This window comes from Apostichopus japonicus, chromosome 16, assembly GCF_037975245.1.
Source record: "Apostichopus japonicus isolate 1M-3 chromosome 16, ASM3797524v1, whole genome shotgun sequence".
Lineage (NCBI taxonomy): Eukaryota > Metazoa > Echinodermata > Holothuroidea > Aspidochirotida > Stichopodidae > Apostichopus > Apostichopus japonicus.
The window spans coordinates 38,641,938-38,668,338 of NC_092576.1; the positions used below are offsets into that span (position 1 = coordinate 38,641,938).

General features: G+C 37.0%; 3 protein-coding genes across 6 annotated transcripts in view; all 3 read right to left on the minus strand.

Moving 5' to 3' along the window:
- The window catches only part of LOC139982295 (uncharacterized), a 148,765-nt gene that overhangs the window by 89,036 nt on the left and 33,328 nt on the right, over positions 1 to 26,401 (minus strand). The gene's annotated exons all lie outside the window — the stretch shown is intronic.
- The window catches only part of LOC139982535 (uncharacterized), a 101,981-nt gene that overhangs the window by 16,694 nt on the left and 58,886 nt on the right, over positions 1 to 26,401 (minus strand). The window contains exons 5-6 of the mRNA XM_071995427.1: positions 1,550 to 1,605; positions 382 to 525 (exon numbers count right to left, since the gene is read on the minus strand). Of these exons, the coding sequence (XP_071851528.1) occupies positions 382 to 525; positions 1,550 to 1,605 (200 nt within the window). The remainder of the gene's footprint in view (positions 1 to 381; positions 526 to 1,549; positions 1,606 to 26,401) is intronic.
- Positions 4,711 to 10,931, minus strand: LOC139983043 (uncharacterized). 2 transcript variants are annotated; one of them, XR_011798485.1, is made up of 3 exons: positions 10,590 to 10,931; positions 8,297 to 8,396; positions 4,711 to 5,989 (listed from the first exon to the last, which is right to left on the minus strand). XR_011798485.1 is itself a non-coding variant. In XM_071996376.1 (3 exons), the coding sequence occupies exons 1-3, from the start codon at positions 10,390 to 10,392 to the stop codon at positions 5,727 to 5,729; spliced, it is 378 nt and encodes a 125-aa protein (XP_071852477.1). In that variant the 5' UTR covers positions 10,393 to 10,540; the 3' UTR covers positions 4,711 to 5,726. The 2 variants fall into 2 exon arrangements, 1 of the variants encoding a protein (XP_071852477.1); XM_071996376.1 differs by lacking the exon at positions 10,590 to 10,931 and adding an exon at positions 10,378 to 10,540.

Below are 26,401 nucleotides of genomic sequence, written 5' to 3' on the forward strand. Positions count from 1 at the left end.
AATCTTACTTAATCAAAACCACGAATTCAGTAACAGGTTTAAACGGTACCCAATACTGGAGGGATGGAGTGGAGTGATGTGTATTTTTGATGGTTTTAGCTAAGGGTTATAGGAAGGTGAATAGTTTACTGTTCAGGGGAAGGTGATTTTTTATATTGACTCATTCCATTAAATACAGACAATTAGAGGGAGAAACAGGGATAGTCATGAATAATTGTTATTATTTTTATATTAGTTGAATGTTTATGTTGATTGTATTCTTTGTTTATAGACACAATTCAATATTAATCAAGGGTAAACATTTTCATTATGTTATCTTCCTCAAAATAATGTGGTAGGAAGATATTATGTGATATTAGATTTCTACAATTCCGTACTCACGTGACCCATTGACGGTGTACTTACATTATGACTGGACGCTTTCACCAGGAGCTCTATGGCTGACCTCTGTGCTGACACACTGTCTTTGTTACTGATGGCTACATTTTGTGAGCACAACTCTGTAATAGTTTGCACGTCATCAGCCTATTGAACAATGAAACCATTGTTTTAGCATTAACAGATGATAACTGATAAGTAGAGAATAATAATTATTTATGAAAATACTATTATATGATCAAGTGCCACTTTACTAGTCATTACAATAATAACTAATATCAATGAAGATTCCTGTAGTGGGTAATGAGGCATGGTGGTTTTAATATGTATGGGCGCACTGTACGGTACATAAAGAACTTGTGTAAGGACCCAACTCCTGAAATCTGATAAGTCAAAACACTATCATGCCATATATAGGCATGGTGACCAGTCGTCTTGTACGGTTTGAATAAATTAGTGCAAGTATAAACAATTGATATTTAATCGTACGTTATTGTCCATGGAAGATATTAGAGAAAAAAAAAAGGTTATACATCAAAGTTTAAGAAAAGAATAAACAGCAGGATACACCTTATTATTTTACCTCCCCTGTTCACAGACCCCCTCACCCCCCCCCCTCTCACATGCACACAAACACACGCAAACACAACCGATCCAGACAAATTTAATTCAAACAGAACCAAAGTCTAACCAACATAGAATAATGATGAGTTATGAAAAAAATATATATGATCAAGACCCACATTACTAATCCTTACTAACTAATATATATGAAGATTCCTGTAGTATGTGATGAAGCACGATGGTTGTAACCTGTATGGACGCGCTGTACAGTACACACAGAACTTGTGTAAGGACCTAACTCCTGAAATCAGATAAGTCAAAACACTATCATGCCTTATAAAGTCGCCTTGTACGGGATGAATAACTAAGTGCAAGTATACACAATTAATATTTAATAGTACGTCCATGGAAGACATTAGAGAAAAAAAAAACAGAAAGGTTATACATAAAGTTTAAGAAAACAATAAACAGTAAGATGCTCCTTATTTCTACCTCCCTGGTTCACAGACCCCCTTCTCAGCCATCCCCTTCTCCCCATGCACACAAACACACGCAAACACAACCCATCCAGGCAAATTGAATTCAAACAGAACAAAGTTTAGCAAACCTTCTTCCATCGACCGGATTGGAGATCAAGATAGCAGGCATTACTCGGCCACAAAACTGAAAAACAAAATGAAACGAAATCATTCTTTCAATAGTTACCGTTTCAATTACGTAAGTGATAGCGTTGACCACACACTACACATATTATCATGGCTAAATACTAAAAGGAGGCGTTCTTTTTATGGGCAATTTGACCAACCAGCCATTGGAGCATGACGACATCGCTGAATCTGAAGAAGATTCGGACGATGAAATCCTGATATGGTAAGCCACACTGTATGTATTGTGTATACATGTACTGTAGTAGCGCAATATGCCTATATGACTCATCGTTACGCTTGACTACCATTGTATTACATAATACATGTAGGTCAAGTACTTTGGAGGGAGGGGGAGGGGTATAAGGGGGGAGGGGTTGGCAACCAGGTAGTAGATATGATTGAAGGGACGGGAATGAACTGTTTTTTTTAAGTTTGAATAAGAAATTTCAAAAGTCAAAGCAATTTGTTTCCCTTTTTGTGTATTGTTTGTACAAATTTTGTAATTATTTGCATACTAATTTATTAGACCCTTGCTCCAGTTACAGCAACAACCGAGGTGCCAAATATGATGTGGATGAACAACAGCCTAAACTTATCACTCCAGAAGAGCCCCTGACCAGCATGGAGACCATAACTTTGATATAAACCCTAAATTTGGTAGCCTGTAAAATAATTTATCCGCGAATGAAAATTTAACAAAATGTCAAAAAATCAGTCATATTCCTCGTATTCAAACATCAAATTATATTTTACTTATAAAATGACATGTCTTGAACTCATCAAACTATCAAAAGTCCAGCAGATTTCATCGAAATAATTTCAAATGGGCAAAGGAAAGTACAGTGTATGTATCATAACCTCATTTGCATATTTACATATCCAATTAGCTCAATTATAAAAAAATATATATAAAAATTAAAACCTCATTTCAATACCTATCTGTCAATACTTGGGTCCCTATGTACAAAATGAACAGATTCTAAGTAATTACAATGTGTTAATATTTTCCCCATGAACAATGATATTACGTGGAAATAGAGACATAAGGAGTTAAAGTACATTTATTAAAGGTGGGATCGCTCGTAATTTCCTCGTTAATTCTATCCTTCACAGCAACCGATTCAAAAATAATATCAATACTACCCTCTACCGGTTCGTCGCTGTTGTTTCGTAATTTCTCAGCAATCCCGTTTTTACGGCTAGTAAGCAATAAACGGGTTTGGTTACCTGAAGCGGTGGCCTTGGCGAAATTCCTGCATAGTTTCTTGTCTGTAGCAGTGTCAGTACAGGGAGTTGTTATGGAAAAACTCCCTGGTCAGTAGTATGCGGTAAATTATTACGTCTCGTTTTCGTGTGTGTTGTGTGATACAAAACTCTGTGGTTTGTTTTACGTTCATAACTTTTCACAACTAGTGGGCTGTAGTAGCTGTACAGTATAGATGTAATAGTTTGACCAGGGAGCTGCTACTCGAGCGGTTCCCTGCTTTTTACTCTTTTAGGCCCACATGGTGAACAGTCGAAGTCCGAACTGCTCGGATGCCCTGGTTTCGTAGTTGATTCACTGATTTGGAAAGCTCTGCATGCTTTATGCTGTATCGAATATCAGAAGTTTAGCCTATAGAAGTACAGTAAGCTAACGCTATTTTACTGTAAAAAAAACAGTGTATTCCAAACCTTTACAGATGCGCCAGTCTTGTACTAACCTGAGTAAAGTATTTGAAATATTGCAACCTTAGTTGCGAGCCGACATTCTTTCACAGCTCAAGAAACTTATAGTGAAGTTTATGTCTGATACATTGACTCGTGTCACAAAAAGGACAGACGCGAATGAGTGAAAAAATTGACTGAAGTGATTACAACATTGGGTATCAAACGTATGGTCAAGTCCGTCATATGTGAACAATTGGTATTTCAGCCAATTTAGGTATTAATTACACATAGACACAGTCACAACTTACATTGTATTTTATATATAAATTTTAGTTATATATCAGGAGGATTTTATGTCATAAACCATATATAGATAAATATGTATATTTAATTATTTTTGGACTCCTGACAACGGGCCCTTTAGGCGATCACAGAACACTTGCCCTAGCTGCACCCCATCCTCCTAACCGGTGCACGTAAACACTGTCCTTGCACCCCTTTGACCCGAATTAAAGATAACAAAATTTGAACGGAAAAGGGAACGAAAATACGTTGCCATAAGGGGCGGCTTCACCCTCTTTAGAAAGGATTGGCAAAAAGGGAATAAGTACATGAACAATACATTAAAAGTTATTTCCATTGAAAAGTGACTCGCTGAACATCTGCAGTCAAAGCAAACAACTTTTTTTTTTCTAGCAACTTTTTTTTTTTTCTAAATCACGTCAGTTTATTGACTCGAATTACAACTCAAAACTATAACTCAAATTGGATTGAATTTAAAAAAAAAAGCTGTCTGCATGGCTCATACTTATCTATACTATTACAGGGATGAGACTGAGTCGGGGGAAAAAAATCTGAAATTTATCGATCGCCGTCCTGGGGGAGGTCAGGTAAGGAGGGCTTAGATGCAAAATGGTGGACTCTAGATGGAATCTATCACATCACGTAACTCGCCAAAAAAGTGTGGAATTTCTGCTTGTATAATTTATCCATTAGCTTTTTTGAACCAAAAAAGGCTTTTTTGCTTGCTTTGTGCTACTTGATTCCACCACTGGTCAAATTCGGTGTTCCTTCCCTTCACAGTCCAGCATGTTCGGCAAAAAAAAAAAAAAATTAAATCAAAAAAATAATAAAAAACGCGAATTACGAGAAAAAACGCGAAAATGAAAAAAAAAAAATCGGAAATCCGCGTTTCCGCGGAAGAGTCTCATGCCTGCTATTATGTGACAATATAGGCGTACAGGCTCTAGTCAACCAGGAGGGACACTGGAAGGGGGGGGGGGCTTTTTTTTCTTGCCACAGAAAATTAAACATTGCCCGGAAGTTTCTAGCACGATTAATTCATTTCAAACTTCGACGACAATGAAGGACAAAGAGAACCATATAGGCCTATGCCTGACTATAAGACCATTGAACCATCACGAACAACTCCGAATAATCTTCCATTTGCCGATTTATGACACTGGGGAAGTAAGGGGTGGGGCTTTCCATTTGATCCGCAAGTATAGTGAACGGTCACCACAACAAAGGTGTATAACTTGGGACTAGCATGGGGAGACTTGTCAACCTTGTGAACATTTTTTAGGGGGGTAAGATGTAAGGGGGGGGAGTCGGCAAACTAAAACATACAGGGTAAACAGAGGGAAGGAAAGAAGTCAAAAAAGAAAGAGTGAAAGACAGATGAAGGGATGGAGGAAGAAAGTAAAGAAAATGTGGAGATGGAGGTTAGGGGTAGAGATAGATATGATATGAAATACAGAGAAAAGAAAACCAAGAGCAGAAAATGGAGATCACTGGGATACTGTCAAATACACAAGAAGAATATACAATCTCAATACTGGAATTAAATATTGCACCACATAAATACAGCTTATGACATCAAGAAATCAAAGGGGAAGGATATAATGTTTCAAGGATGCTGCAAAATAAGACACAACAGAAGATAATCATGGTTTCTGATCTATTAGGCTTCTTCTCCCTACTGCTACAAGGATGTAAGAGACCACAGGGACTCACACAACTCTTTAAGTTGTGATGACCTCTGACCCTTACTATGCCTAACTGTTATGTTGCCAGGGAATAAATACACCAGTGCATGAGAGGAGGTGAGAGACAGGACTGATTGATCGTGTCTATAGGGGTGTTTAATATACATGTGATTCAAGAAGATAGATGTAAAATGTAGCACTGTTTGAACACTTCAAAGGGGACCCCTTCCCCACCCCTTCCCCACACCCTCCCCACGTTCAAATCATATCCCCTCCTGCCTCCTGGCAACGGATATGAACACCAGTATAAATAAACCGATACAGATATTTATACCCGCTGTGTGTAGGCCTATATACAATAATACAAAGCTGGCCATTCTCTGATTGTTACTCCTTGATTGAATTTCCCCAACCTTGCCCACCTTGACTTAGAGGGTGGCCAAGCTTCTGATTCACAGTCATAGCTACTATCGAACAAAATGGACGAAAGCAATTTATCTCAATCTGGTGATGCAGATGTATCAATAGCTGCTAATCCAACGTGAATGTCGCACAACCTGTCAATAAAAGTCTGGGAAAAGTGCTTGCCCCTGCCATATGTATGATCTCTTTTGTTCAGGATCATGTAAATGTGGCAATGTGTATTTGTATGGTCTGATGTTTCTCTCCCATGCTGCTCCATATCTAATCCTGCTGGTGACATTGGACAGAACATGGCAGATGGCTTCTTGAGAGGTGTTGAAGTAACTGGATCAGAAGTATCTGTAAAGATTACATAAAACATTTGTTACTAGATTGCAAGTATCCTGCTATAGCTACTATGGCTGTGACTAAAAATATACTTTTGTTTAGAACTTATCACACTTTCGCAGCACTGGAAACTGATATTTCAATTTAAATGGTGTCATTGAGTTTAGAGGACATTGAAGTAGAAGATATTGAAGTTACAAGTATGTTGGTGAAACCAAGACCACCCTCAATAAGCAGTTCTAGTCACAGGTCAATACAATGAAAATGGAGACTCCAGTAGGGGAACACTTTCAGTTCCCCAATCATACCATAAAAGTAAGACATGTCCCAACAGGTAACTAAATTCGTAGACTAACCATCTCAGACATAGTACACCACAGCAGAGAAAGAGAGAGTGGACGGAATGCCTTAGCACCATTCAACTGAATGGGCTCAATATACAAGAAGGACATGACTAACTTACATAGGCGTAGGAGGCTGGGGGCTGGGGGGGGGGGGCTGCAGCCCCCCCAACCAAAACTTTTGGTGAAAATTCGGGCAATATGCTGAGAATTTTTCGGGCACCTACTTAAAAAAAGAATAATATGCAGTGTGTTTTGCACATTTTTGGGTGAAAATTCGGGCAATATGCTGAGAATTTTTCGGGCACCTACTGAAAAGGGATAATTTTCAGTGTGTTTTTCACATTTTTTGGTGAAAATTCGGGCAAAATGCTGAGAATTTTTTCGGGCACCTACTGAAAGAAGAATAATTTGCAATGTGTTTTCCCCTTTTTTCGGTGAAAATTCCGGCAATATGCTGAGAATTCTACGGGCACCTACTTAAAAAAAGAATAATTTGCAGTGTGTTTTTCACATTTTTTGGTGAAAATTCGGGCAATATGCTGAGAATTTTTCGGGCACCTACTGAAAGAAGAATATTTTGCAATGTGTTTTTCAATGTTTAAACTTATATTGTTATGATCATTTTTGTTTTACAGATTCCCCAATAATTTTAACCAATATGGAAGGCTAATAAGATTGTATGTGATTGGCATGTGATGTAATAACCGATGAATGCCTATATGATATGCACAACAACATGTTGATCGCGCGCGGAGCGCACGAAAATTTCGGATATATTTTTCGGGCAAGTCGTTTCAGCCCCCCACAAATCAAATGAGGCTCCTACGCCTATGCTAACTTAATCCTGCTCCATCTCTGTATTCTGCCATAGTTCATTCCCCCTCTCTCCTTTCTTAATCCTCGCTTTGTACTCCACAGTTTATCTAAATACCTCTGCTTTCCAATGTGTTTTTCAATGTTTAAACTTATATTGTTATGATCATTTTTGTTTTACAGTTTCCCCAATAATTTTAACCAATATGGAAGGCTAATAAGATTGTATGTGATTGGCATGTGATGTAATAACCGATGAATGCCTATATGATATGCACAACAACATGTTGATCGCGCGCGGAGCGCACGAAAATTTCGGATATATTTTTCGGGCAAGTCGTTTCAGCCCCCCACAAATCAAATGAGGCTCCTACGCCTATGCTAACTTAATCCTGCTCCATCTCTGTATTCTGCCATAGTTCATTCCCCCTCTCTCCTTTCTTAATCCTCGCTTTGTACTCCACAGTTTATCTAAATACCTCTGCTTTCCAATGTGTTTTTCAATGTTTAAACTTATATTGTTATGATCATTTTTGTTTTACAGATTCCCCAATAATTTTAACCAATATGGAAGGCTAATAAGATTGTATGTGATTGGCATGTGATGTAATAACCGATGAATGCCTATATGATATGCACAACAACATGTTGATCGCGCGCGGAGCGCACGAAAATTTCGGATATATTTTTCGGGCAAGTCGTTTCAGCCCCCCACAAATCAAATGAGGCTCCTACGCCTGTGCTAACTTAATCCTGCTCCATCTCTGTATTCTGCCATAGTTCATTCCCCCTCTCTCCTTTCTTAATCCTCGCTTTGTACTCCACAGTTTATCTAAATACCTCTGCTTTCCCTGACTCCTTTTTTTCAATACACCATTAACTTCTTTCTTTGTGTTCATCATGTCCTCTCTGTACCAGGCTCTATTGTGTCTATTGCCTCTAAAGAAGATCCTCATAATATCAGGCCCACTGACTTTTATATAAATTCTCATACACATGTACCCTTTTTAGTGGATGAGCAATATGCTACCATTTTTTTCTTTTCTTTAGGAATTTAATGAGAATGAAATTATATTATTTTTCTGATCACATCAGATCAGATATAAGATTAGCACTGCTCTTCCAGTCTGTTATTCATGCAAGGATAAACATATAAATTTACCTTCTCCTTTCTGAGTGTCAACTGATCTTTCTGTGGTGACAGCTGCTGAGAATGCCTCTGTTTGACTTTCGGCATCCTTCTGGAAAGATGCATTTAACACCTGTTCAATGAAACAAAAAAAATGTCCGTAAATCTTATAACTGAAATAGTAATTTTACTGTACACCCCAAGCTTAATTGTATGCGTAATGAATCTGGTAATGATTATTACAAACAAACATGTTTTTATCATACCTACCCAAGAAAAAATATGAAAGAGAAAAGTAACAAACAAACACTTTGGCAGATTTCAATAATAACATATTGTTAACCCACAATGATTTAAACCCAGATAAGGATGATATATTCTTTCATACTCTTCTTCAACATATCCTAAAACCGTGGTACCTTTCAAGAAAATTGTGAGGATAATTTTGTGTTGCCCAACTGCTTGCTCAACAACCTGAGCTCACATGTCAATGTACAATTTACTATGTAAACTTCCTGTCTAAGTGAACTGATTGGTTTCATATCACTAAAAGATGTCCAGTCTTTTGATCAAAGTTTGATGTACACTCATTATTTACCTACTGTGTAAACTTCCTGTTTATGTGAGCAGTTGGTTTCATGAGTGAGAATTGAGATGCTAGCTTACTCCATGACATAAGCCCACCATTGTGAAAAATTCCTGTTTACATGCATAGCTAGTTTTCAGACTACCATTAACGCTAGATCACTCTCCACAAGAGATAGTTACGGTCACCAAATTTAATAGATTAAAATTTTTGAACACTAAACATCAGATCATTTAGGGCTCTTAAAATGCAATCTGGATTTGGTTGCTAGGCGGGCCGTATCCTAGCAACCAAAAAGTTTTCCATTTTTTTTTGCCCAATTTCATCCTTTGAGACATATTGCAAGACACCATATCAATTTCAGGCAATTCTGAGAGGGTGGGCATGGAGGCCACTGTTGATTTGGCATGGATGGACCCATATATAAAAATATGATAAATTATCACAACATTATAGCATCAGGCCTACACAAAAAACTGGTACTTTCTTACCTCCAGGCATGGCAATATAAAGGTTTATATAGGTGTAGCTATATGTACTAATATGTTCCCTCAATTTGTGAGGCTAATTTACCTTAGTTCTTGCATAGCAGTTGGGTTCCTTCAAAAATCCCAAATGCAGAAATGTACACATGATTGAGTCAGTAGATAACATGTACACCCCGTTGCCCAAATGAACCATTAAAACTTGATTGCGTATATGCTGGCTGTGGCTGACCTTAGAAAAACCTAAGGTATAGTTGCATATGTAGCGGTGTGAAAACATGTGAATCAGTTAGGAGTGATTCTAAAGTATTTATGTAGATGCATTATTTTTATAGGAAAAACTGCAGGTCCATGTGGTTGTGCGTGTACAGCACAGTAGGCCTTCCTCACTGGTGCATATTACAAAATTAGGGGATGCAGTTACTTTGAACACTAAATTCAGATACTTATTACAATAGGCCTTAGTTCTATATATGCCTAGTTAATTATGACTGGGCAAAGATGAGGCTTCAAACTTCTTTCTTTTTTTCAAATGCTCATTCACAAGAATATCTTCTTCAAACAAGGACAGCTGATAACAATTTAGAACCTGGAGGGGGTGGGGATGAACAGATCACCAAGGCCTAGTGGTTAGAAAATATATTTCCATCAATTTGTTGAGGCAAAAACAGTTTACTGTTTGGTGATGAGAAGGCCCAGCTTTCCATTGCATAAATATGTGTCAGTCTTCTTTAGAAAGGATACTTTCATTTTTAACTGTATACAGTATCTTCATGACAAGCATTCACAAACAGTGATGATGCTGACTCAGTAATACAACTTACTGCTACTTTGTGCTAGGATAAGTATGATAAGGTTAGCATACGCTAGGCCCATTGGAAAAATAATGAATGATAGGACTAGTTACATGGCCTAGGCATATCAAATCATGTATGTTACAAATACAATAGCATACTAGACACTGCGAAATTCGAACACCTAAGCCTTAAAATACCCCAAAACTCCGTTATCTTCATTTTATTGACAAATATATACGTACATACTTGCACACAGGTCATTTTGCAGAGGAAATAACTGTAGCTTCGTAGTTTTTAGTGATACTGGCTTTTGCTTGTAGGTTATCATTGTGAAATCGTGTATTTCTTAGGGGTGTCCGAACTTGACAGTATTCTGTACTTCGCAAAACTGTTAGGCTATACATGTAACCTAGGACAACTACCCTATACAGTTTTAGCCTAGCTTAGCAAATCATTACCTTTTTGTGTGGTCCTGAAGCAAATGTCCTGCGAAATATACGTTGCTCACAGAAGTCAAATCATGGACATGTCTGTATAGTTCTTTCTCCATTTGCCAGCTTACATAGGAACGTAGAAGATAGATCTTCGTGGCATCTCTTCGTCGCTGCTGTTCCTTTGCACTGCTGTTTTTGTCAGGTCCATGCAACAAAGGCCTTCCTCCACTTAAACCTAACCTACGCTCGTTCCAGGATAAGGTCGTTTTATTTCGCCCGATTCTTCTTGCCCTGATCCTTTTTCCATGATTGTCACAATACTCTAATCGAATGTATTTGGACGAAAATCGTACAGTATTCTTTACTCAAAAGGCACGCAAACAACAAACTATCGAGGACGAAGGTCCTATGCGGTAAACAGTACAGTAAACTGAAATGCTGTGTTATAACATTATGTGTGCAATGGGTACGGGCTTGTTGCGCATACGCTTGCCTGTGCTATTCACTGATCTAAATTTACCACCGAGGTCACGTGATTAATAGGGGTCCCCGTAAACCTCGCTGAAACCTCGATGATGCCAGCGCCCTCAAAAAAAAGTCTACGAGCGATATCGCCTTTAACTTAACCGGAGCTATGTATTTAAGACTCTCGATAAATTAAAACTAAGCTACCTATTTTTCTTTTAAATAGATATATATGATATAAAAACAACCATTTTTACCTGCAGGATTTTTATATAGGATCACACTGGCCTACCATCACTATGACATTCGCTGAACATTCCCTCACAGCAATAAACTAATCTTACATTGTAACAACATGGCATTGTTTTCAAATATTCTAAATAAAATATGATGTATCAGCATTGTTGCCCTAAAGCTAAATAATTAGTAACAAAATGAAAGAAAAGATCCAATATTAGCTGAATGGCAGTAAATATTTATTTGCTATTTTAAACTTGGATTTTGCTTGTTTGCTTATTGTTTCCAGTCTAGTATATTACTGACGTAGATGGTGGAATATCACTTATTATGATAGCAATTATATCATCTCACCAGCCCTGGTTAATTGTTGCATTCACACAATAGTATCACTATCACTAATGGCGTCATAGTACTCATCTCATTAATAATAACATTCATGTACACCCATTCTGTTATTTATATACTTATGGTGTAAGTCTGTCATACCTTGAATCAACGTCTGATATTAGGGAGTTTGTTTGAACAATGCAATACAAATACATCAATTTGTAATGTTTTATCAACAACATATGATCGCCACAGCACAGTACAGGTAGAGTAGTTTAATATCACTGTGGTATAACAAGTGTTTGTTACATTACACAGTCTGTACTGTAACCAGTATACATGATATTGTAACATACTGTAGTCTTAGCCATACCTTGTAATGTAACATACTGTAGTGTTAGCAATACCTTTTATTGTAACATAGTGTAGTGTTAGCCATACCTTGTATTGTAACATACTGTAGTGTTAGCCACACCTTGTATTGTAACATACTGTAGTGTTATCCATACCTTGTAATGTAGAATACTGTAGTGTTAGCAAACTCTTTTAATGTAACATACTGTAGTGTTAGCCAGGCCTTGTATTGTAACATACTGTAGCGTTAGCAATACCTTGTGATGTAACATACTGTGATGTTAGCCATACTTTGTATTGTAACATACTGTAGTGTTAGCCATACCTTTTATTGTAACATACTGTAGTGTTGGCCATACCTTGTAATGTAACATAATGTAGTGTTAGCAATATCTTTTATTGTAACATACTGTAGTGTTAGCCAGGCCTTGTATTGTAACATAGTGTAGCATTAGCCATGCCTTGTAATGTAACATACTGTGATGTTAGCCATACTTTGTATTGTAACATACTGTAGTGTTAGCAATACCTTTTATTGTAACATAGTGTAGTGTTAGCCAGACCTTGTATTGTAACATACTGTAGTGTTAGCCAGACCTTGTATTGTAACATACTGTAGTGTTAGCCATACCTTGTATTGTAACATACTGTAGTGTTAGCCATATTGTAACACACTGTAGCGTTAGCCATAATTCTTATTGTAACATACAGTACTGTAGTGTTAGCCAGGCCTTGTAACACACTGTAGCGTTAGCCATACCTCTTATTGTAACATACAGTACTATAGTGTTAGCCAGGCCTTGTATTGTAACATACTGTAGTGTTAGCTATACCTTGTATTGCAACATACTGTAGCGTTAGCCATACCTTGTATTGCAACATACGGTAGTGTTATCCATACATTGTATTGTTACACACTGTAGTGTTAGCAATACCTTTTATTGTAACATAGTGTAGTGTTAGCCATACCTTGTATTGCAAAATACTGTAGTGTTTGCCATACCTTGTATTGCAACATACTGTAGTGTTAGCCATACCTTGTATTGTAACACACTGTAGTGTTAGCAATACCTTTTATTGTAACATAGGGTAGTGTCAGCCATACCTTGTATTGTAACACACTGTAGCGTTAGCCATACCTTGTATTGTTACATACAGTACTATAGTGTTAGCCAGGCCTTGTATTGTAACATACTGTAGTGTTAGCCATACCTTGTATTGTAACATACTGTAGTGTTAGCCATACCTTGTATTGTAACATACTGTAGTGTTAGCAATACATTGTATTGTAACATAGTGTAGTGTCAGATATACCTTGTATTGTAACATACTGTAGTGTTAGCCATACCTTGTATTGTTACATATTGTAGTGTTAGCCATACCTTGTATTGCAACATACTGTAGTGTTAGCCATACCTTGTATTGTAACATAGTGTAGTGTTAGCCAGACCTTGTATTTTAACATACTGTAGTGTTAGCCAGACCTTGTATTGTAACATACTGTAGTGTTAGCCATACCTTGTATTGTAACATACTGTAGTGTTAGCCATATTGTAACACACTGTAGCGTTAGCCATACCTTGTATTGCAACATACGGTAGTGTTATCCATACATTGTATTGTAACACACTGTAGTGTTAGCAATACCTTTTATTGTAACATAGTGTAGTGTTAGCCATACCTTTTATTGTAACATACTGTAGTGTTGGCCATACCTTGTATTGCAACATACTGTAGTGTTAGCCATACCTTGTATTGTTACATACAGTACTATAGTGTTAGCCAGGTCTTGTATTGTAACATACTGTAGTGTTAGCCATACCTTGTATTGTAACACACTGTAGTGTTAGCCATACCTTTTATTGTAACATAGTGTAGTGTCAACCATACCTTGTATTGTAACACACTGTAGCGTTAGCCATACCTTGTATTGTAACATACAGTACTATAGTGTTAGCCAGGCCTTGTATTGTAACATACTGTAGTGTTAGCCATACCTTGTATTGTAACATACTGTAGTGTTAGCCATACCTTGTATTGTAACATACTGTAGTGTTAGCAATATATTGTATTGTAACATAGTGTAGTGTTAGATATATTTTGTATTGTAACACACTGTAGTGTTAGCCATACCTTGTATTGTAACACACTGTAGTGTTAGCCATACCTTGTATTGTTACATATTGTAGTGTTAGCCATACCTTGTATAGCAACATACTGTAGTGTTAGCCATACCTTGTATTGTAACATACTGTAGTGTTAGCAATACCTTTTATTGTAACATAGTGTAGTGTCAGCCATACCTTGTATTGTAACACACTGTAGTGTTAGCCATACCTTGTATTGTAACATATTGTAGTGTTAGCCATACCTTGTATTGCAACATACGGTAGTGTGATCCATACATTGTATTGTAACATGCTGTAGTGTTAGCAATACCTTTTATTGTAACATAGTGTAGTGTCAGCCATACCTTGTATTGTAACACACTGTAGTGTTAGCCATACCTTGTATTGTAACATACTGTAGTGTTAGCCATACGTTTCACACACATAACCATACCTTGTACATTCCGTCTTTTTAATTCTTCTGGGATTTTCTCTGGTCTGATAGATTCAGGTAATGTGCAGTTAAGAAACCTGTGATATAAAAATATATATTTGTCAAATGATCTTGTGTTTCTCTTTAAATACTAACAAACAGCTGACCTTATTATAGCCAGGTAACCTACTAAAAAACAGGGAATACCTCATTAATGTTATCAACAAAATGCAAATATTTGCAATTGATATGACAGTTCTATTGAATAAACCAACGTATAAAATTCAAGATTTGAATTACTGAATTTATATGCTTGCACGGAATGGCACCTTCTTACCTGTCTGAGTTGATCACACTTCGAGTACCCAACACGCACCCTTCGCCCTAAGCCTATTACTCTCGTTCCACGCAGCACGAATAACAAGAAACACTAAGCCACGCAGCTTTTTCCGTCGCTGCACATGATGTATGGAACGGGCTTCCTTTCAACATTCGCATAATCAGAGACTTCACCTCCTTTAAATCACGCGTATTAACGAATCTCTTTCATTATAATATACATCTAATATTTAACGTCTATACACAGACCTATTACGGAATGTCTATTTTCCTTTCATTATAATCTTTACCAACACGCACGCCGTCTACGTTTCACCATGTTCATTGTATCCTGTATATATGACCTGTCAATCACATGTGTCACGTGGTTGAACACCTGCACAGCTAAAGTACATATTTTGTTACATCTCTTAGTTACTGTGAATACATCAAAAAAATGTACCGCTGAAGGTCACCTTGACAATCGGTAAACCTGTACCTCTCTGTTTTAATACAATGTAGCCAATAACCAGCAATATAGTTTTCTTTCATAAAACAGAGAAAATCATCTTGTTTAATTGTTAATGTTTTTCTTCATACATGTTTTCACACTCAACAGGACTCTATCTTACTTGGGTCATAAATTCCTACAAAATCATTACTCCGATGTTTGCAGTTTCTTTGGCTTTGATTTTAACTGTTCATCAAAGAACAACACAAGAAGTTTTACGATTGAAACCAAAATTGTGTGCATGATTTACGCAATGACTCACTGATTTTGTTGGCAACCAATTAGTAATTAGTAATGATGACTTTCTTGAATTATTTAGGGTGATTTGTTTTTTAAGAATTTTTACTCTTGTAATTGCCTCTAAACATTGTTAGGAAATGTAATGTCTAAAATGTATAAAGAAAAAAGAAACAACCGGTTGTCAATGCTTCTCTTATTTTCACCTATATTTGGCATAATTTACGCCTTGATTTGAATTGAAAATAGGCGGCGTGGTTTGTCATAATATATACCGCGATATCTGTTTGACGAATTTACTGCACTCCACTCATACGTATCTCTATTCTACAAATACACTCAAATAAGCCTTGCCTACAAAACATTTTGCGGAAATCGAAGCATTGTTATACAAGGACAATCTCGTATCGCAACAGTCTTACTGGAAGTTCAACCCCCCCCCCCCTGGGCCGCGATAAAAAATATTTACGAAATAAAGCTTTATAAACAAGTTTATCTTATTAATTGCATTCAGATAACCTTAAACTTCCAATTTATCCGGCCAAACCAACCTGTTCCTGTATGACGGCATCTTTGATGCTATTTGTTGTCTATTACCTTTTGTCGGTTCCTTTGAATGTACAGGATTAAATAATCGAATAATTTATTAAATCTTTTGTAATTATAAAAACTTTCCTCTCCTCATATTGATTTTATCTTGTAAGTTACTTACCAGAGTTTCCTGAATTTCTTAGACGGCAGTACATAGTGCAATAATCCTACAATATCTTCCTCAGTAAGTTCTGGTTGGTAGTTCGTGTCTGCATTCACCAATAACTTCTCCAGTGATGAGAGGCTTGGTAGAGCAATACCAGACCGGAGGATGATGGTATTGTTGTCAACCTTACTGAAGGACCACTGCAGGGTTAGATCACATATTGGGATCTGAAGAGAGATGGATGAAAGATTACACTTTAGATACATGACCTCATGGACATAAATAGTACTAAACATACTTACCACTGTTAACAGAGTAATATATTTTCTTAGAAATTCAAATAAAAGCAATACTAATGCCCAGGTCCCTCTCCAAAATAAAACGAAGAATTAATTTTGAAAAGAAACTGCAAAATTACAAATAAATAAATGAACAATATGAAAAACAGAGTTGAACTCACTACCGATGTGTTGAGTTACCGTGAGTACGTACAGTAGGATAGTCAAATTTGGTTTCGACTATAAGGAAAACAAAATGCTTTCCCCATAAAAATATAGGAATAGCCTCGAGTATAAATTTATACAAGTGATTGCAGATCTCGAGTTAAATCATTTAGGCTAAGGTATTGTCAATCTGCCCTTTAACCACCACGCCCCCACCCCTCTTCCGCCCTACCAGACTAACTCGACAGAACAACACATGTGCCGGCTGGGTGATAACAATATACATGGTAGTAAAACCCATTCGCTATACCTAACAACTGGTATCAATGATTTGTAGCAAGTAAATTTAATCAGGCACTTTAACATTTTCTTCATCATAGCTTGGTCTTCAAACACAAACTTATTTGTACCAGTCTTGAAAAATAACATGCTAAGAAATTAATTAGAAAATCGTAAACATTAAACTATCACGTCTGTACACTCATCGTTCATCACACTAGTATAAGCGCGGTTGTAAGACCTAAATCTACATAATGTAACCGCAAGAATGTACGTTACCTCACGACACATCTTAATTTTTATAACATTTAAACTGTATTTTCTTTTAATTCTCTCAATCTTCTCATATGTACTACTCTTGCATGATAACATAGTAAAAGTAAGTTAGAAAATATTATGTGATAGTACCTGACAAGCTTAGTTGCAATTTATATTATCACCACCCCCCCCCCCCTCAATCCCTTATATGTACTGTTTAAAACGCCTCAACCTGCATACAGTAAGAACGAACATGCCTTCCCGACATATACGGAGTAAACACGACCCGTGTAAATACCGTAACAAGCAACGTCACGTAAACGCTATTTCATATAATGATTGTGCAACACATTCCACGCCTATGAATTTGTCTATGCAATGTTTGTTGTAGGCTTATTCTTTGTCGTGTCTACTCTAAAGCAGTACTTCAGCTGGGCCTATTTTACATAACGTTATCCACCCCCCCCCCCTTTGCCCTGAACAAACTCTCCATAACAAACACACAATAAATGTCACGGCTGGGAGATATCTATACCTGATAATATAACCCATTAGCTACACCTAACAGCTGAAATGAATGGTTTATAACATGTAAAAAGTCGTTTGTTTGAATTCTCTTTATATCTTTCTGGGTGAACAGTACGAACCCACACTCATCTGTAACAGTCTTTCTTGCATGAGAAAATCGTAAGAGATAAGTTAGAAAATAGTGTGTTGACATTACATGATATTTGTGAAATAGAAGTTTATATTACTTTCCCCGTTTCTCGTTCCCTACTCTGTACACTCATCGATCATCACATTAGCATTAACGCGGTTAATCAGGCCTTAACCCAGCAAACACAAAAACGTTTTTAAAACGTTTCGTTTTTTGTTTTGATAATGTTATCTGTGGTGTAATAAATATGTCACGAAAACGTTTTCAGGCTATTATTTCAAAACATGTTTTCATTAAAACATTAAAATAACATTAATATAACATTTATATCCCATAAAAACGTTATGCCGACGTTTTCATAACACCACATTTAACGTTATAAAAACAAATTTTAGAGGCTCTTTTAAAAATTTTATGATGACGTTTTGTATTTGCTGGGAACCTATATACAGTCATCGCAAGAACTAACTGTTCGCCCCGACACATGCAGAGTAAATACAACCGACACACGCCCGTATGAACCGCTGACAAGCTACCGCCACGTAAACTCTGGTCAGACACTAGTTTTAAATTATAATATTTTGTTTTTTTATCACTGTAAACAAATTCAATGCATTTTATATTCTCTCAAAAATGTTTGTTGTTGGCCCATTTTTTGTCGTGTCTAAAGTAGTAGCCTATTGTGCAGCTGCAAATGTTACAATGTTACAGCATCATCACTGCTACAGTAAATATCTTTGCTAAACGTGAGTTACTACCACTCTCGATGTAACCGCACGGCCAAATACATTATCACTACCAGTACCAGGGCTAACTCGGCTATCGGAATGTCTGATTGGATTTAGGGCCTAGTGATATGTTACTCGGTATCTATACGTACGGATTAGTGTCGAATTAATAACTATTATAAACACAGTTATATTCCTTAACACAAGCTATTTAAATCAGCATACAGCCATGTTTTATGGCCAGTGGTAAAGTCCTAGCATATCTTGACAGAAATAAACAAACCCGTTTATAGTATAGTCAGTATTGCGAAGTTCGGCATACTGCGAAGTTCGGGCACCCTAAGAAATACACGATTTTCACCACGAAAACCTACAGGAAGAGCCAAATTTCACCAAAAAGTACGAAGCTACAGTTATTTTCTCTCCAAAATGTCCCGTGTGCAAGAAATTACTTACATATTAGTCAATAAAATGACGGAGATCTATGAAGTCTGTTATATTACTGAAAAAGCAACTGCGCCACCAATTTTATCACCAGCGCCACACTGTGGGTTGCGTGTCCGAACTTCGCAATACTCTAGCAAGAAATACCAGTTCCACAATCACGAAGAATCTTCTTGGAAAACAACGTGAAAACAGTTTGCAGGAAAGAAAGTTTGGCCGTGTATCGTACTATAACAAAATTCTCCCACCATATGAAGTATATTTTCAAATGATTTATACCAGAAGATTTAGTTTTGGGGTGTTTTAAGTCTTAAGTGGCCGAACTTCGAAGTCACCATCCTACTAGGTCTAGCCTAACCATCCAGAATCGGTGTACATAATTTGCAGTACTATAACTAAACTTACCTTGAAAGCATGCAAGATTGTTTTAGTAGGACTTTATCCTAATGCGGTGATAAACGTATAGGCCTAGACTGAACATATCCTAACTGCGTATGTCCAAATAAAAGCTCCGTCCTCAACACAGTCAAAACACCGTTATATTGTAATGGTCGATGCGCCTGTATTGACGCTGCAGGCCGAATGGCTGACATTCTAATATCTGCCTTACACTTACAGTATTGTAGTAGTTGTAATGCTTCAATTGAACAGGTGTTATATATAAGCTGTGAATAGTCTACTGAGCGGTGAATAGGTAGTTATCGTAACTCGCCCTAGTTTACCTTTTGAGAACAATATAATTATTAATATTGTAATATTGCATTTAGATAATGAATGAAAAACGTATTACCTACGAATGCTGCTGACAGGAAGAAACGTCTACGAGAGATGGTAGCAAATTACTGTGTAGCCGGTCGGATCAATTCAAACATAAACAACAGTTTTTGGATCGATGAACAGTCGATATTAAGTGGGGGCGCACTCCAAAAAACTGGTCTTAGAGATTGACCGGAACATGTTAAATATTATAAACTAGATAGTGTATATCACTGTTCGTTTTCATCTATTTATACTCTTCGTTATATATGTCATTGATTAGTTTACAGACTCAGATAACAGAAAAAGGTCATCTAACCATGGTAGCAATTCAATAGAGCAAAACCCTGAAAACTGTGCTTGTTTTCATTAGATTCATGGCATTAATGAAATAGTACCATTTGTTCTATTCTAGTGCCCCGTTTTTTAGAGTGCAATTTCTGTTATGTAAACTGCTTCACTTTTTTGGGAAATATGAATACAGAACATTCAATGAATAATTGTCCGCTTTAGTGCATCAATAGTTGTCGGGACGTTTTTATGTAGTGTGGTTAGCACAAATCCCACTGAACCTTGAATTTTGTGCACACCTACCCACCCCCCCCCCACCCACCCATGGATGCTTTATGAATCCATCGAAGGAAGAGGAAAATAGTTACATCGGAGTAATGTGTGACTTACCATACCAGGAGATCTACTTTTACTGTTATGTTCCTCAATAATGATTTCAGAAAGAACTGTAGTAATTGTTTGTATACCGCTCTCCTCAAATGATAAGCTAATTACGTAACACGAACGACTAAGCGTAGTACTTGCTCACTACAAAGTACTTACGATTCGTCCACGGGAGAAAACTGAGGCTCACTTTCTTATACATTCAGTAAGTTCAATATAGAAATTACACTAGGTAGGAATACAAAAGAACTCGGCTGAACATAATACGTAAAGACAGCAGTATAACAACAGTGACAGAAACAAACAAATGAGACAACACCAATAGGAAACAGAAAGAGAGAAAAGTAAGCAGCCGGTAATTATACAATGAGTTATTATTAAGCAGTATTTACAAAAGTTTTCGACATTTGATATGAGAGCAGCAGAGTTTTATCCTGCAGTACGCATATAGTGTATGTTATGCTGAGAGGGAATAAGCCTATTTGAGGGTATATACACTGTTAAAAATAATGGGCAAAATTTACCCAACTTTTTAACCAACGTTGGGCATGTATTCAGCAACCTCAAAAGTTGGGCAAAAATTGACCAACCCAAATAGGTATAATAAATTCTCAACAGTTGGGAGGGGAATTACCCAACTGTTCAGGTTAGCCATTTCCCCAACTGTTGGGTGGGTCATTCATTTTGTTGGGCAAATCATTTAACCAACGTATGGGTTAAGGCACCAGTAATGTATCCATCTGTTGAGCAGTTCATTTAGCCACCTGTTGGGTGTATACTAAATTTGTCCCAATTGTTGGACAATTCATGGATTTTGTTGGGCATTTGCAACAACCAAATGTTGGGTTAATCCTGAACCACTTCCAACTGTTGGGGGTTTCTTAGATCGTGTTGGGCAATAATGGAAAAGAACTGTTGGAATTCTAAAAAATCTAAGACATCACATCCTTTGAAATAAAGAAAGATACTGTATTTTGTAATACATGGAACACCTTTATTCACTGACCTTGAAAAAGACATATATAACTATCATGGGTGAATAAACTTATTGTTGAATGAACTGAACTTGAACAAGACATATAACTATAATGGTTGAAGAAACTTATTGTTGACTGAACAGTATAATTTGATATAAGAAGTCTTAAATTCCGGTATTCTTGAAACAAGGGTATGAACTGAAATAAATTAATTAATGAAGCCATATGTTTCATTTATGTAGGGTTCACGCACATTCCTTGGAAACTCATTTTGATCTGAAAACAACCTTCCCTAAAGTGACATTAACATTTGTGGCCTCAATTTTCTTAAGAATCCCACAGGATAAATTTTATGGAAAAAAAATACCAATGGCTTTGTGATTCCTTGCCATGAGAACTAAAATCCCCCTTGTACATCATACACCAATTTTGCATTAATATTTTAACCTTTCAACTTAAGTTTAACCCCAAAAGTTTCAGTAATGTGGATCAAAATCACATATACACCCTCCATTTCTGGAGTACCCATGTCTGAAAGTGTACTGGTTAAAATTAATATTTAACCAATGCAAGGGTGGATCAAAATGGGCTGCAATCAAGGGGTGTAAAGCTCCATACTATAGTTAAACAGGAAGCAAAACAGGTTGTCAGCAATGTTCTTGTACCTAAATGCTTACTGCCTTCAGCCCAGTACTGCCCTTGCTGTCTTTTCTTGTTTAGGAAATGGAAATTTGCTGTGGTCAGACTCACTCCATCTCTAGATCTATGTTAGGACCTATGTTTTCATCACCATAGCTAATCACTTATTACCTTTGGGTTCCTTTAAACTCATCATTAATTAATTAATAATTATGTGGAACCATGTACAAAGTTGAATGTACAAAATTTACAGCAATTTCTTTTGCACTTGAACAATTGTCTTCCACAATCTAATGATATTGGCAAAACATTTTCCACAAAATGATTACTACATAACTAGCCATCTTTAAATTGTTGAATAGGTCTCTTTTTTAGATGAACATGAATGTAACACTCTTAAACTTTTGTTCAAATGAATAATGGAATTAAAGGGGATATGAGGGCTGGCCAAAAAATGTCTTTGAAAATGTTCTTCATGATAATTAAAACAAAGGTCCGCAAATTTTGATATATTGCTATGCTAATTTCTGTGTTTCTGTGCTGTGAAGCAAGCTATACAATGTTCATATGATTTAAAAACTGATAACATTCTTTAGGGCCATTCCATGTGACGTAAGACACAAATCAGAGGGAAATTTTACACTTGTTTTCAATATCATGTTCAGTACCGTACAAGTCTGTAGTTAAGTCAGAAGCCTATAGTTCCTGAACTTTGAAAACCCAAAATAAATTCTGTCACCACTGCGAAACATTAATGCTTTCCCATTGCGAATTATATCGCCCTCAACATTTGTCACGTAAGTCACGCAGAGAAATGAAGAATTTAAACTTTTTGGAGGAAATCAATAAATGCTGTGAAGCATTGAGAGAAATCTGCTAAGGGGCCTATTATATCTGAAAAGGACACATTGAGGAGTAACTTCAAGGTAAAATTTAATTGATATGCATTTTATACTGATATTCTTATGCAAATTAATCACGTAAGGCACACTGTTCAGTTTCCTTTCAGTTTCCAAATATACAAGGTAACACAGGCTAAGGGAATGTTTGCAAGTTCATTACATTGAGATGGGGAAGGGGGAAGGGTCTATTCTACATATGTAAAAATGTAAAAATAGTGGATAGAAAGAGCACAAGTATGTCAGTTCATTGTACACTTGCTCATTACACAGTAGTTGCTGGAAGAATTTTAATTGGTGGTGCAAATCAAGAGTAAGTTTCAAAATAACATTTGCAGTCACATTGTGCTTAAAGCTCTGCCTTTCATGGGTGCCCTTAATAATGTTGTCATTTTGATTTAAGTGAATACAATTACAGAGTAAGTTCAAATCTAGATGTTCAGTTGTACATAAACATTCCTATGGACTAGTTCTGCGAAATATCTTAACTTAAGTGCTACAATAGCTAAATAGTTCCTTAATTAGCCGTAAAATCACGGCAACTGCCCATTTCAGCACGTTCATTACACAAATGTAACCTACATATACTCGTATCATCCAATTTTTTTACCCAATTCCATGATAAATGCATGCTTCAAAAATGAATTTCTAGACACCTTGTAATTTGTGTCGAAGTTTGAAACAGCGGTATTAGGGCTTTGGATATGTATCCCATTATGATACCTCGAGGAAAAAAGGCTCCGAGCCAGGTGATAAACTGTTTAAGGACTGGCAGCATTCTTCAGGAAAGCTCTGAAAGACCGGATGGAGGAGGAAAGATTCTTCATTCCTGATTGTTTATATATGCAACTTTCAATGAAATCCAAAACATTTCGGCAGTGGTGCTGGTACTACAAGTTGAATATGTAGTGTGCTTTATAGCAGATGTCGACTCCTTCAGAGAGTGTCTGCACGCTCACTGCGTGCCTCTCCAAGATAACAAACACTTGTGATGGTGTCAGCTTGAAGTCTGAGTAAAACTCAAGGATGAAAGGCTGAGATCTTCATTCACTGCTTATTCCCTGTAAGTATGAAGGCAAATGGGTGTGCTCCTGTGAAACCAATAGAAGCAATGAAAAGTAGCTTTTAGTATTCCATGTTCAAATTGATTTATTTCTGGTGTGTTCTATATTACAGCCAAAACCATTTACTTTATGCATATCACAAATATGTTATTGAACTTGTAGTATAAATTAAAAATGGAAACGCTCCCTTTTGATATGTCTAACCAGTAGGATGATACCAGCACACCACTGATTCATATGTAGAATTAGTTTGGAGGGACTTAACTGACTTAAGATCATCTAAGTGAACAAGAAGATTGTCGTAGGGCATTAGTTGGCACCTCCTTCCCATTCGAAATATAAATGTAGGTCACAATGGGTACATGCTAGTTTTGAACTTTGGGATTTTGCACAATCCAATGCCCAACAATAGCAATACTACACCCAATACTACTGATACTAATACTACTACTACCACCAACGACAAGAAGAACAAGAACAAGAAAAAAAAAGAAGAACAGCAACAATAACAATAATGATGAAAATACAGCTTAAAGGGTTTTACAGATCAGTGGAGCCTGTCACAATTCTCCAACAATCCCGGAGCGTAAGTTGCTGCAGTCTTTGTAATCCACACAGGGTTTTGCTCAGGTTCCGCACAAGTTCACATTTTCACCTGAGTGGAGTGAGGCCATCAAGATAGGGTGCCTTGCCTAAGGACACAATGTAGCCGGGATTTGAACCACTGATTCTTGGATTACGAGATTCAAACCCTAGCTGATTACAAGCAAAGTCAGCAGCTGATATGAATAATGCATTTAGACATACCCTTTTTTAATTCAATAAATGATGAAGCATGATCTGTTGCCGCTGATCGTCCTCCGGTTTTGGCCTTGCTCCTGGTCCCAAAAATAAGTGGTAACATGAGCAATGAGAGGTTGTCCTTCTCCTCTGCAAGTGAAAACCAAAATGCCAAATTTAGCAAAGCATAAAAACCTCAAAATCAATGGTTGTTGTAATATAATAGTCTATCGGGAAGTAAATACCAAATTCAATAGTCATCAGGTTAGAAACAATAGGGTAGGTAAGTAGCTGGGAGACCCCCTCCCATTCAAAGAAAGATAGTGATCCTGTATTCAATATGGGAAATATACAGAACATACTTAACATCATCAACCTGGTTGTTCCTGAGGTAATATGGTTAAAGGTCATTGTTTGACCTCTGCTGACTTAATTTATTGTCATTTGACCTACAGTTTCTATATTATCTACAATAAACACTAAGAAATTACCGTAATATACTGAAGCTACTGTAGATTGCCACTGTAGCATAATAAAAACGATACACATTGTAAACATAAGCCCAAGATTTCAACCACGGATCACCATAGGCTTATTAAAAGGATAGAAAAGGTTATTGGAAGTTCGAACTCCACACTTAACCTTAACTAGCCTAGGAGTAGGACTCGCTTTTGTAATTTAGGCTAGGCATATAGTACGTACGTCGGTATACAGGTATCCTTTTGTCACTGTGATAGGCTACACTACTGTATAGGCTCTATACGCTAACGTTAGTATTACTACTAGGCCTAGAATAGGAGTACAAAATGTTGATGAAAATTGTGTGAAAGAATCGTCCCAGTTTATTCCGATTACTTCAATCCCTTCACTGAAATGATTACCTTTCATAGACTGAATTATGTCGGGAACAAACAACCCCCAGCTCTTGAGTAGATCTTCCATTTCGACTTTTGAGGCTGTCAACTCGACGGAATATGTAACCCTTCGTCGTGCACGCGCGCTCAAGCACACTTTGCATTCAAAGTTGCCCAACGTTGGTAAACGTCGCCAAGATAAAGCCGAATGCTTGCCCAGCGTATGGTATAAAGAACCGAAATTTCGCCCAACATACGATTACGATGACAGAAAAGACCAACATGTGGACAAATATGAGCACGGAGTTTACCAACTCGATGGGTAAACAAACTAATCTGCGATTCGATCATTTTTATATATAAGTTGGGCACTATTTGACCAACACAGTTGAAAGGGTACTTGCCCAACATTTGTTTTACCCAGTGTTTTAACAGTGTAGACAGTGTTGCGCGGGAACGAGTTATTAGCTACGGGGGGGGGGGGCGAGGCCCCCATGAAAACGGCTGCTCCCCACTGCCCCCCCCCACTGGGAATGGGGTAATAAAATGTTGTAAAAAAAACTCATCAGTGCGATTCACTAATATTTTTTGTTCAATAATTTGGGAAATAGAGTTACACTATTTTCTCGTCTGCATCTGGCAGAATAAGAATAATACAATATCTGTAGTAATCATGAGAATGGTCACACAGC

Coding starts and splice junctions, on each gene's coding strand:
- LOC139983043 (XM_071996376.1), bottom strand. Junction 5,990..8,296: donor TGACACTCAGAAAGGAGAAG/GTAAATTTATAT, acceptor TAATCTTTACAG/ATACTTCTGATCCAGTTACT.